Genomic DNA, 13,442 nt, shown 5'->3' on the forward strand with positions numbered 1-13,442 from the left:
GATCTCTGTCCATCCCTGAGCAGTCATACCCCCGAGCAGTGAAACTGCAGATCTGCTGGCTCTCAAGGGGCTCGCTCCATTACATAAGCCCCCCTGCCCCTAGACCCCCACCAGCCCCTCCGAAGCACAAGTGCCCCCCCCCCCCCCCCTCCCTTCAGAAGTGCCTCTCCATAACATTATGTGGTCCGCTGTCGATTTTGAAGATTTCATGGCTCTTAAACCGCTCTGTTCTTTCTTTCGCTCCCATGGCCCAGCCCTGGAACATTAAGTTGTTGATCACATGCAGAGCAGATAAAAAAATAATTAGCCTGCATTGCATTGAGACCTGAGGGGAAGTATTTCTACAGTACAGCGGCAGGGTAATGAGGATGTCCGGCGCATTCTAACCGAGTGCTGCTGGATCGGCTCATACAGGGTGCATCTCACATTTTGCGGTTTGTCGTCGTGTCAACAGCCCAGCCCGTGACCGGTTCCAGACGCCATCTCCATCGTTTCCCCCCCGGCGTCCGTCCACACCTCACCACTGCTGCCTCAGCAGGGGGCACTCCATGAAGGTCACCTGTCTCGGTCTCCTCCGCTCACTTCATCATCGTTGTGTACCTGGAAAGGTCTCGAGTCTCCTGGGGAGAGGTGCGGGGAGGGCTGGTAGCGCTTAGCGAGCGCTTAGCGTACAGTATGCCCCTGCCCAGCATGAAGGCTTGGTACATGAAAGCAGAAACACTGGGAGGCATAGGGAGAAGGCTGGGGATGGGGGGGCTGTTGGTGTTGGTGTTTGGGGTGGGTGGTCTGTGTCTGTGTGTGTTTGTGTGAAGCCTCTCTGTGATGCAATTCTCTATTGCCCCAGTCTTTTGTGCTGGTCCACTGCAAAGCCTCTGGTGTTGTCTAAATGTGCTGCCACCCCCTCTTTTCCTCTCTGCCACTTTCCCCATCCCCCCCTTCTCTCCCTCTCTCTCTCCCTCTCTCCCTCTCTATCTCTCTATATCTCTCTCGCTTGATGCTGAGAGGGCGGGGTTGATCCCTGATGACTCCACAGCTCTCCGCTGTTTGCTGTTGTCGAGAGAGCCGAGAGAGAGAGAGGGAAGGTCACACACGCACACACACACTCGGCTCACACACACTCATTACCATCCCTCGCTCTCCTGTTTCCTCAGCGCATCCACACACACTCTGAGCCGTGCCCTCGGCGCCCGAAAGCAGCCGGATTTTACACTCGCGCTCTGCGGTGGATGGTGTTGCTACGGTAACTGCTCGGGGGGTGACGCTTTGTGTGTGTGTGTGTGGTTTTTTTGTAATTCTCGTCGCCGGTGGTGGAGTCATTGTTTGTGTCCTTCCCCCTGCACTCCTGGCGCTGGGTTATGAGGAGCGCCTGCTAAGGCTGAGGTAGGCAAAACACTTCCCCGGCGATCGCGGCGCTCACCGCTGACAACACACACACAGCTTTGTGGCGATGCTCGGCACGGCACGGCTTTGTGCGATGGGAGTCTTGTGAAAAGTAACGCGGACTAGGAATTGCGTTTGGAGAAAATTGGCGGAAGACAAATCGGATCCACTTATTGATTTGATCCTGTGAGTGATGTTTTTGTCGTTCCCTTATGGCGCAGTCTGCCCTAGTGCCTTGTCACTTGGCTTCTACGCTTTTGTAAGCAAGTCTTGATGTTTTGAATTGTACTCAGAGTAGCTGATTTGGATTTAGAAAGTTTACTCTGTCGTGCCAGACTAACCCATTGCGGCATCTAGTTTTTGTGAGCGATGTCTATGTGGATGTAGGGTTCTGTGCCATATTTGTGGTGATGTGTTGTTGTTGTTGTTGTTGTTGGGTGTATTGTGGTGTTCTGTTCTCCCATTGCCCAAAACTGTGAGTCCCCCGTGTCCCTTTGTTCCCCAAACGCGTGTCTGCCTTGGGGACCCCTGATGGGTTGATTGGGCGCATTTTAATCACATTGCTCATGCATTGTCTGATTGGCTTCTGTCCACCATTCTTCTAGCTGGTGGACTGATTTAGTTATGCTGATGGGCAATCTGTGTCCTCAGTGCAGTCTTTGGAGCAAGGATTTTGTTATATGTGGGTGTACACGTACATTATGTGTGCTGTAGTGTAGTACATTACATTTGATCAAACTGAAAAATAATAAATACTAAGTCCTCCAAAGAGTCCTGATGACCTGTAGGTTTTGTCATTCAGATTCTGGATTTTTGCAACTACCGATACACATACACACACACACCACCGTCTTTACATTTGACGTGTTTTGCACAGGCAGAGCTCTTGCAACTGTCTACGCCAGAAGCATGCAATCTTTTATTCAAAAGGGTCACTGTCAGCTTTGTTTACCACATCCTCAGAATTTGACAGTACTTACGATGTCATATCTAGGCATTAATCAAATGGGCAAGCATAACCAACATCCTGAATGTAGTTCAGTACAACATTTTAGCAATATTAGTTTTATCTATTGGGCTGTCGTGTCAGCTCTTATCAATTTGAAAGCCTGAACTTGTGCTTAATAAGAACTCCCCTGTGGAATACGATCTGTGCAATATCGACATGATGGCCTCTGCAGCCCTTTCCTGCATACCTGCCATAATAAACCTCCCTGCTTGCAGCAGAATATTAGTATTTATGTAGCCGTGAGCTGTTAGAAGTGCTCCTCTTTATGTTGGCACGGAGTCTGTTTTCCCCATTTGCGTTTCTCCTGTTGAGGTCTCTGCGGGCTCATATCTGCCTGTGCCCAAGCAACACTATTCCAGTCAACCGTTGCTGAAAAGAATTGTTTTTTTTTTAGTGCATGATTTTTCAACAGGCTCTTTTTAAATGTCAGACGGGCTTAATTGTGGAGCAGCAGTGTGAGTGTGCGAGTGTTTGCTGATCAAAGGGATGTGGTGTTGTGTGGTGGCAGCGTCTCTGACGTTTGTTGTCAGATAGAACGCCCCCTTCATCCCAGTCACCTCTTCAAACAGCGCCTTAATCCCAGCACTCCTCACACTCCTCAGAGACTTTCTGCTAATCCCCCACAGGCGCCTGGATTAAAGCCCCCCCCCCCCCCCCCATCAGCGCAGCCCGCCGGCAAATCAGACAAGTCACGATGTTGCTTTTATGTTCTTCAGTGTGCCTTCAGGTAAGGTAGGGGAGGCGAGGCGAAGCGAACGCCGAGAATTTGCAGCTGTAAAGGTGGATACCGTCCAATTGAATGCAGCTGTCGGACTGATCGTGAAATTAAGTATGCGTTGGCGTTAATCAAGCAATTACTCCTGTGTCAGAGAGCGCTTGATCCAACATTTGGTCATTTATTGCTGTGTTTGAGTAGAGGTGTTCTCAGGAATACAGCTGTGAAAACGAGTAAGACACACTGATGCAGCAGCTGGCTATGCATCCCTTAGTGGTCCATGTCATCTTCTGAAGACACAATTGGGCTAGTCTGGCATTATAATTTAAAGTCTTTTTAAACATTAATGTGGTACTTTTTTTTCTATTCCGAGCCTGTATTTGAACTCAAAGTAACCTTAGACTCACCCTTCACGCTTCCCCCTCCCAAGTTCACCCACCGTGTTGTATTTGACAGGACCCTAATTGCCACTTACTCTGCGTTGAATGGCTTAGACTCTGCCCTCATTTTCACTGGTTTCTCGGCATATAACCACAAACTCTGCCCTGAAGATTATTACACGGGTCGAGATCATTAGAGTAAACTTTAGGTTTTATAGGGAAATTCGTCCTTCTTACTTGCCACAGTGTAAGTGGAGGGTTTGTGATTAGCTGTGCATAATTCAGCCTAATATCCTCATTATAGGCTAAAGCATAGCTCTGCCCTCCCATAAATTTGAAGCTTTCCGCAACGTGCCAGATATACTAGTTTGTCGCGGAGAGAGGCGATAGCAAGATTCAACAGTTTCAAAATGTAGACTTATTTAGTTGAGATTGAGATCGAGACTGAGGCGACCGTATCCAGAGTGGTCAGGGAGACTGTGGATGGAGACGTTTTGTGTGAGCTGTTTGTGTTCGTAGTCTGAGTTCAGTGCAGGAGAACTGTGTGGCAGATCAATCATAGCCTGCTGATTCACTGACCTTTAGGTAGGCCACTGTCTGACGTGGCGACGAGACAGGAGGAGGAGGAAGAACCAGCGTCCGGCAAAATAGCAGTCACCTCATCTGTAGCATCTGTGGTTTTGGGGTTAACCCTTTCCGGTGACTCATCCTTTATGGATCCCTCTTGGAAGCTTGAACAAGTCCAGGGATGTCTTTATTAAATGCGTGCGTGCAAGGTGTGGCGAAATTCCAAAGCAGATGCAATTCTTTCCAGGGTAGTTGGAGAGGCTTGGAGCAAGAACACTACATAGCTACACACTACAGTCTAGACCTTTTTTGTCCCATTGTGAATGATTGATGACATTCATTCACACATGCACGTCCGTACACACACACACACACACACACACACACACACACACACACCACACACACACACACACGCAGACTTACAACAACCCCCACATCTCCTTTTTTCCCCCCCTTGGGGACAATTGTGTCACTGGGCATAAATTGAGGTTTTGCCGTGATGGGACCAGAAAGAAAGGGCAAGAAAGAGAGGCGAAGCGAAGCGCAGCTACAGCCTTGGAAGTTAACGGCTCATAAAAATGCTAAGCGTCAGTAGCGCTGGTTGTTTATTATGTCACCTCCGGGGAACCGTCAGCGCTCCCACCCTACCCCCCACCCTACCCCCACCCACCAGGCCCCGTCCCCAGAGGGCCCAGCGGGCTCCAGGAGGCTAAGAGCAGCTGCCGGATGACGCAGCAGTGCCCCCTGCATCTGAGTGCGCTCTCTGGAGGTAAAATGAGTCACGGAGCGCCCAGGCTGCCTTATTTACACGTACTGCCTCTCCAGCCTGCAGTGCAAAAGAGTGTATAAAAGCCCCCATTATCTCATGGGTGACTGGGATATTATTTTTGTGTGTCTATTTTTGCCCTGTCTAGATGTCCTCGGTAGTGCAGTTTAATCGTACCCTTGTGTAGGCGCTTGTGTTGTGGACTGTGCTCCTGAAAGGCCTGTGCAGTCCGACCGATCGAAGTTGGTGTTTTTAGCCTTGGAGTTGTATGCCCTTCTTCACCTCCACGGCGCTCAGGCGAGATTGACTACATCTCCCATCATGCACCGCTTTCCCACCAGTCATTAGCTAACTGTCTGCAGGCGCTGGTGTCAGGAACGCTAAAACCGACCCATCCATCATCCTCCGGCCTCAGCAGCCCCCCACAGGCACAGACACACACACACACACACACACACACACACACACAAGCCTCCACCATACTGTTCCAGTTATTGCTTTGCAGCGGGGGCTTTGTGCTTCTGCTGCTGCCCGTGTGCTACAGGGGGTTAGGCTTGCTGCTGCTTGCTCCTACACAGTGCAGACAGAGCGTCTGATGCAGGGGATTGCTTGCGGTTTGGATGTGCCGTGGTGGTCAGATGATGACGTGCTATTTTAAGCCTTAATTTAGGTAGCTGCTTTTTATGCAGTCTGTGACTGAATAGATGCGGGTAAAGAAGAATGAAAACGCCTACGTGTCCCAAGTCCCCTCAGGAGAAGCCTGGTGCTTACACCCTTTTAGATTATTCCCTTCATTGGGCTCTAAGGCCATCCAGTGATTTATTTGTGAATTAACTCATTCAATAACTGATCCAGGATCTGTTTAAAAGATAACAGTAAATATCACCAAGGGGGGTTGGGGGGGCGGGTGATGTGTCCTAGATCAGCTGTCCTGTCCAGTCAGTGGTGCGTAAACATTCCTCCATGCTGGTTAGAGCCCTGCCATGCGTCCTGCCCAGTGAGTTACGGCTTGTCACCTCGCCTGCACGCCGTGTGTGTGTGTGTGTGTGTGTGTGTGTGTGTGTGTTGGCGGCCGTGCGTTTGTCCTTGGCCCGCTTCCGACAGCGGCGCGATGAAAAGCACAGTGGAAGCGCTGGGCTGAATGAGGGCGTGGCGGGCGCCCTCGTAAATCTGTTGCCGGGGCCACGCCGTGTGCACGTTACGGGCTCGGAGACAGATGGCGCTCAGGCCGGGTGTCCTCACTGCCAGCTCTTTCTCTTTTTCTCCCTCTCTCTCTATCTTTTTTTTCTCTCTCTCTCCCTTTCTCTCTCCATCTCTCTCTCTCTATCTCTCTCTCTCTCTCTCTCTCCCCCACACACTTTTCTCTCTCTGCATCATTCCTCCACATTATGAAGCAAGTCTGCACAATAGTGGTGGAAATATGTGGGCCCTGTGCTGCTTGGCAGCGGCTGGTGTTTCTCCTGCCAGCCAAGGGGGCTGCAGCTGTGCCCAGCTGAGAGGGGGCGGGGTGGGCACCAGGACAGATACCAAGGTCATCTCGTGCCCAGTCAGCTGTTTTGATCCGAAAGCATCGTGAGTCACATCATCGCCATGCCAACTCCACTCTAATTGGAAGTGTAAGCAAGATGGCACACCCGCTAATTTCAAGTGGCATATGGCCGGACTGAGGTGTTTGTGAGTCGTGAGCTTTCCTGTGTCAACGACAACAACACATCCAGATGAGTGGCTCTGGTTATATAACAGCCACTCATTCTCATTCTTCTTAGCAGGATAAAAGTCATTTAGTTTACAGTAAAGGATCATCTGCACTTGACGGGGAATTTATTTTCGAACTTATTTCTGATCTCAATCTGATCCGTTGCTGAGAAGTGGAAATTGAGAAGTAAATCCTAAAGTAGTAGAAGTAAATCATGTTATCGGATTGTTAAAAAAATTGATTTCTATGACTTTGTATGGCTCTTAAGTCTGTGTGCGTGCATGCGCGGCACATCTTATCAGTGTGTTTGTGTGTGTGTGTGTGGGGGGGGGGGGGATCGCTGCCAATGTACTTTTGAGACGTTGCTCTGATCCATCACTTTCTTGAGTGCCATCGTGTTGACGTTCAGAGCATGAAAACAGAGACTTTGAGATTGTTTTGGTGATTCGGTGTGTGCTGACGCCGTGCTCTGAAGTGTTGCCTTATTGGTAAAGGCAGGGGGCCCTGGTTTGAAAGCCCTTAGGATGCTAAAAGAAGGCATAGCCCAGCTCCAGCAGGGTAGCATATGCTGTCTTCCATATGGTTGCATGCCATGGACTCAATCACACTGAGGGTTGGTTGGAACTGCCTCTAGCTTCCTCTTGAATTGATGGTTGTTGTGCCAAGAGCCACCTGCTCCCCTCGCCGCTGTTGACATTCCTCTGCATCTCTCGTGTCTTTTGACTCTCCTTTGGGTCTCTCTTCTGTTGTTTGTTTGTTTGTTTGTTTATTTTGTTTGCCAGTCCTGTCTCACTGTCACTTCTGTTACTTCGTCACCCCACCCCACCCCACCCCACTGAAGTTGTTCTGCTCACAGTCATACACTCAGCAGGAATTGAGGTGATCTCCTAAGAGCCCCTGTGTGCGTGCGTGCGTGCGTGCGTGCGTGCGTGCGTGCGTGCGTGTGTGTGCGTGTGTGTGTGTGTGTGTGTGTTCCCTCATGCGCGGCACATCTTATCAGCGGGGTGCTAAAAAGTGCCACTCCGGCCTCAACTCTCCAGCGTGACTAATGTTTGCCAGCTCCGACGGCCGTTTAGTTCCCGCAGCCGCTTGGTCACGCTCCGTCAGATCGATGAGACGCAGCCCCGTAGCCTCGCGTCTAATGTACTTGTTCAGAAGATCGCTACCAATGTACTTTTGAGACCTTGCTCTGAGCCATCACTTTCTTGAGTGTCATCGTGTTGACGTTCAGAGCATGAAAACAGAGACTTTGAGACTGTTTTGTTTATTAGGTGTGTGCTGACGCCGCGCTCTGAAGTGTTGCCTTATTTTTTAAAGGCCCGTATGGAATGAAAAGTTCTTCCCCAGTTTACAAACAGTGCTCAAAGTGATTTATGTTTCATTTGGGTTAATTGCTGTGGTGTGCTTCAGGCTATCTGCAACTTGCCATCTGGTAGAGCCGAGGTGGCATTTATTTCTTCTTGCATTTAGCGTCCAATATTCTCTCTTTCCACAACATTACCCTCCAGATCTGATACTCAGAATATGAAAACAAACAGACATGTACATGTATCATCAAATGTCCATAGGGAAAGGCAGCACTGCCCATCCTTTATGTTGCCGTAGGCACTTTGAACATCACAGTCATGGAGGTCATTCATGGAACGTCAGCCGTTGTTGTTAATGGTACTGTAGTAGAGGGCAGACATCATTTAAGTCAGTGGTTCTCAAACTTTTCACAATGAGTACCACCTCAGAGAACAACTGACTCTCCACCATTATGAGCAGCATTAAAATCCGGTAGCGTAGGCCAATTTATGTTTTACATTGACCATACTGTTTTGCATGGTTTTGTTTTGTTTTCGAGAAAGATAAAAACTATTTTAAATGTAGTGATTTTTCATATATATTTCTATCTCTCATTTGAAGTGATTATTTTGTCTTCTTAAAAAAAAAAACATCTTGGAGACTCCTGGAGTACCACAACAGAGAGTCTGCGTACCACCAGTGGTACCCGTACCACAGTTTTAGAACCACTGATTCAGGTCTTTATGCTGTGGTGTAGTGGCTCACGTGCTTCTTCTCCACTGTGTCCAGGTCGGTCCTCCAGTAGAGACGATGTCCACCATGGTGTACCCGCGGGAGGAGAAGCTGGAGAAGCTGTCCCAGGAAGAGATCATCTCCAACACCAAGCTGGTGATCCAGGGCCTGGAGGCGCTGAAGAACGAGCACAACTCCATCCTGCACAGCCTGCTGGAGACCATCAAGTGCCTCAAGAAGGATGAGGAGGCCAACCTGGTGCACGAGAAGTCCAACCTGCTGCGCAAGTCCGTGGAGATGATCGAGCTGGGACTCGGCGAGGCACAGGTGTGTGTGTTTGTGTGTGTGTGTCTCTCTGTCTGTCTGTCTGTCAGTCTGACTCTCTCTCTCTCTCTCTCTCTCTCTCTCTCTCTCTCCGACTCTCTCTCACTCTCTCTCTTTCACTTGTTCTGTCTCTGTCTGTTTCTCTGCCTCTGTCTGTCTGCCTCTCTCTATCTCCGTCTGTCTGTCTCTGCCTGTCTCTCTCTCTATCTCTTTCTCTCTGGTAGAAATGATTGAGGAGAAGAGCTCAGTGTGACACAAGGCGAGCGTGGATCAAATCAATATACCCATCTCCTAGAAATTATCTTTCTTTTACACCGCGAATAGCGCGCTTTTTTATAATAAATGAAACGGCGCTGAACAGAGTCCCACTGTGTCGCTTCATTATTGCGGATAAGAGCGCTCCTCAGGCTTGTGAAGGAGGAAGAGCGGCACTATTAAAGAGACACCCATGGGGACGGGGGGGGGGGGGGTTGGGGGTGCTGCATCGGTGCCCATCAACTTAGGCCATTAATCTTGGCGAGATCAAAATAGAGTTTTTAAAAGACATCCTTGGAGAGCTGTTAAGAGGGCATGTTTTGGGGCACCGTGTGGGTTCAGATAAACGGGAAACTGAGTAATGAGCCAGCGGCCGGTGATTCACTCAGTGTGTGTGTGTGTGTGTGTATGTGTGTGTGCGTGTGTGAGTGAGTGTGCACTGCCACTGAGTCTATACACGCCCCACAGACACACCAAAAGTATACACACAGACACACACACACACACACACTTCTCCATACGTTTCTTCTTCTCCTCATTTTTCCTCTCATTTTCGCTAAACGTTGCCGGTCTGTCCCCCTCCCGTTCTCTCTCTCCCTTGTCCTTCCCTTCCAATGGCGGGCCCGCAGGTGATGATGGCGCTGTCCAACCACCTGAACGCCGTGGAGTCGGAGAAGCAGAAGCTGCGGGCGCAGGTGCGGCGCCTGTGCCAGGAGAACCAGTGGCTGCGCGACGAGCTGGCCAACACGCAGCAGAAGCTGCAGAAGAGCGAGCAGAGCGTGGCCCAGCTGGAGGAGGAGAAGAAGCACCTGGAGTTCATGAACCAGCTCAAGAAGTACGACGAGGACGTCTCGCCCACGGTGAGTGGTGGACACACACACATACACACACACACACATACCTGGAGTTCATGAATCAGCTCAAGATGTACTGTACAGCAAGGACGTCTCACCCACAGGGAGTAGGACACAGACACAAACAGAAACCTGGAGTTCAGGAACCAACTCAAAAAGTATGATGAGGATGTCGCTCCCACAGTAGCAGTACACACACACACACACACACACACACACACACACACAGGGAGAGAAACCTGGAGTTCATGAACCACTTCAAGAAGTACAATGACAATGTCTCACCCAGAGTACACACACACAAACACACATTCCTGGAGTTCATGAACCAGGTAGGGGAGCACATAGGCACAAACAAGCACAGGCATCCAGTCTTAATGCTTAATATTCATATGTCTCAAGAACAATGGCAAAAGATCTTTTGATTGTGATGAGCAGTTACACAACAGGCAAACAGGCTTTTTTAAGAACTAAATTAGGCATGCTTTGATACACAAAATCGGCCTCCTTTCATTTTAATGCAATTGAGCAATTTCTTCAAGGCCTCCTGAATTGTTCCTCACCGAGCAAGTTCAGTAACTCTGTGATTGAATCAGGAGTTTGTTTTGTGTGCCTGCTGCTGTACAACGGGCTGGAGTCTGCGGGATGTTAACTGGAGCCTGCCTAGTCAGAGTCTGAGCATTGATTTTGGAGGCAAGCTCAGATCCCCCAATACTCTCCCCCCTCCCCCCCTCCCCCCATCCCCTCTTCCCCCACCCTCCTCCACCCATCCCCTCTTTCTCCTCCTCTTTTATCTGCTTCCTCGCTTCTCTCTTCCCTCCTGTTGTTTTCTTCTCTCTTCCTTCTGCTCTTCTGGTTTTGGAGACGCTCAAGCTGGGTGGTGACAGTAATAGCTACAGACTCCATCAGTAAGCGATCAGAGAAGGAACGAGGGAAAGAGAGAGGGGGGGTAGAGGGAGAGGAAAATCCTCTGGGGCTCATCTTCTGGCCAAGCTTTGGCATTTTAAGGTCTTTAAAAGATGCCAAGCTGAGAGAAAAAAGTGAAAGTGCTGGGTTTTCGGCTCGGCACAGCCTCGTTTTGGATTCTTTTTGAAGATGCGGAATGTAAATGAGAAACATTTAGATCTCATTTAGATATGTCAGACACAGCACACTCGGTTCACGCAGTTTAGATATCGTTCAGAGATACGGCTTTGATCCTCGGTGAGACGTTGCGCACGCGGTTTAATGAATTTTCATGCCGCTCGCCTTAGTTGTGATTTTTCTGGCCTTGCTTTGTGAGTCAGACGGCTTCTTGTTTCCGAATATGCTGATGAAGCTGTCTCGTTAGTGGTCGGTCTCATCTCCCATCTCCCTGTGATCTCTCTGACCAGGAGGAGAAGGACGGCGAGACTCCCAAGGACTCTCTGGATGACCTCTTCCCCAATGACGAGGAGGAGCACGTCCAAGGAGGTGAGCGTTGAGAGTGCTGTCAGATATCTGGTGCTTTGCCCTCCCTCATCCATGTTGGCTAAACAAGTTGGATAGTATATTATGAATTCATTTGCATGCTGCTTTGGATTGTGCTTTAGCTACAGCTACAGCAATAAATGAAGATGGCGTTCATTTCATCATGTGTTTTATTGCCTCTTACTTGAGTTGACCTTTAACCTGGATGTGATTCCTCCTCCCCCCGACTCCCTCCTGCAGTGCCCCAGCAGCACAGCGCGGCGGTGGCGGCAGCCCAGCAGGGCGGCTACGAGATCCCGGCGCGCCTGCGCACCCTCCACAACCTGGTGATCCAGTACGCCTCGCAGGGCCGCTACGAGGTGGCCGTGCCGCTGTGCAAGCAGGCCCTGGAGGACCTGGAGAAGACCTCCGGACACGACCACCCCGACGTGGCCACCATGCTCAACATCCTGGCCCTGGTCTACAGGTGAGTGCGCCGCTGTTGATCGCAGGTTCCTGTGTAACAAATGGATGTTGATGCCACATGTATCCTTGTCTATATGTGTATGTCTTTCTCTGTTGTTTTGGTTGTTGTCTGGAGGTGTAAGCTGTTGTTTATGTTTGAATTGTCTTTAATCTGTTTCTTTTTACCTGTGAAGCACTTTGGTATGAAATGTGCTATACAGTTTAAACTTACTTACTTACTTACTTACTTACTTATGGACTTTTATGGATGAAATGAAGTGTGAAGAAGAATATCCTTTATAGGATAATAAAGACTCTCTATCTATCTATCTATCTATCTTACTTGAGGAATTTCTTCACGCTCGTTTTTTCCCCTCTGTCTTGTCTCTGTTAGTCTCAGTCTCATCATTTGGCTAAATTCTCCTGCAACTTCTCCTGTAGTCTCCAAGTTTTTGCTAAACAGGTTTAGCGTTGCGCGGTAAACCTCGGCTGTAAGCTGCACGTTTCACTAGAGTGATTTAGGTTTATGGCGCGTGCCTCTGCCATTTTTAGTTAAGTTTCGCTAAAGTGGTTTAGCTGCATTAATGCCAGCAGCATTTCAGCTTGCGGGTGGGTTCCTTTCCCTCCGCAGCAAGACTACTGATAAAAACGTGCACCTTCCACTACACTGTAAGCCTCTTTGGATAAATCGTCCACCAGCTGTGGAAAGTAAATGTGTTTCTTGGCGGTGTGTAGACATTTGGTGTGGATTTAAAGCTTGGCGCACAGGGTAGAGCAAAGAGAGAGAACTTCCAAAAAGCTCATCATGTGGATTCTCGTGTTTAGGGACCAGAACAAGTACAAAGAGGCGGCCCACCTGCTGAACGATGCCCTGTCTATCAGAGAGAAAACACTGGGCAAGGACCATCCTGCGGTGAGTTTTACACACACACACACACACACACACACACACATACACACACACACACACACACACACACATGCACACACACACACGCACGCACGCATACGCACATACACATACACACGCGCGTACGCGCACACATTAATGTCCCCGAATGCCTCATGGCTTGGCAACACCGATGTTGTGATGCATTACTGGCTGCCATTAGCCAACTGCTGTGTTTTTATTTCTCTGATTCCAGCTTTAATGATGTCTCATCCATCAGAGCCATCAAGCCTAGATACATTAGGGCCCAGGAGAAGATATTAAATCTTCATTTGGAAAACATTACTTCCTGTCTGAACACAGATTTGCCTATCATTAGAATCACCATGTAAATCAACCAGCCATGCTTAATGAAGTTGTCAGCAGTTTGATGAAGATACGCAGCTCAATAAATCGGTCAATTTTCACCATGTCACAAAATCCCCCATCATTTCTGGTCTTAGTATAACATCACCTACAGACTGCATCAATGTGATAGCAAAAGTGTGTGTGTGTCTGTGTGTCTGTGTGTCTGTGTGTGTGTCCTCAGGTGGCTGCCACGCTCAACAACTTGGCCGTGCTGTACGGGAAGAGGGGGAAGTACAAGGAGGCCGAGCCGCTCTGCAAGAGAGCCCTGGAGATCCGCGAGAAGG

General features: G+C 49.3%; 1 protein-coding gene across 8 annotated transcripts in view; it reads left to right on the forward strand.

Annotated features, from left to right (window-relative positions):
* Window positions 1-13,442, forward strand: part of klc1b (kinesin light chain 1b) — a 38,689-nt gene that overhangs the window by 4,184 nt on the left and 21,063 nt on the right. For 7 of the 8 annotated variants that reach the window (XM_062519557.1, XM_062519560.1, XM_062519559.1 and 4 more), the window contains exons 2-7: window positions 8,593-8,862; window positions 9,744-9,974; window positions 11,342-11,420; window positions 11,658-11,883; window positions 12,687-12,774; window positions 13,340-13,441. In XM_062519557.1, coding sequence (XP_062375541.1) covers window positions 8,614-8,862; window positions 9,744-9,974; window positions 11,342-11,420; window positions 11,658-11,883; window positions 12,687-12,774; window positions 13,340-13,441 — 975 coding nt within the window. In that variant the 5' untranslated portion in view covers window positions 8,593-8,613. Of the gene's footprint in view, window positions 1-1,095; window positions 1,381-8,592; window positions 8,863-9,743; window positions 9,975-11,341; window positions 11,421-11,657; window positions 11,884-12,686; window positions 12,775-13,339; window position 13,442 lie in introns of those variants that run through there. The other variant, XM_062519556.1, reaches the window with a different exon arrangement.

Source organism: Sardina pilchardus, chromosome 18 (genome assembly GCF_963854185.1).
Source record: "Sardina pilchardus chromosome 18, fSarPil1.1, whole genome shotgun sequence".
In the NCBI taxonomy this organism is placed as follows: domain Eukaryota; kingdom Metazoa; phylum Chordata; class Actinopteri; order Clupeiformes; family Clupeidae; genus Sardina; species Sardina pilchardus.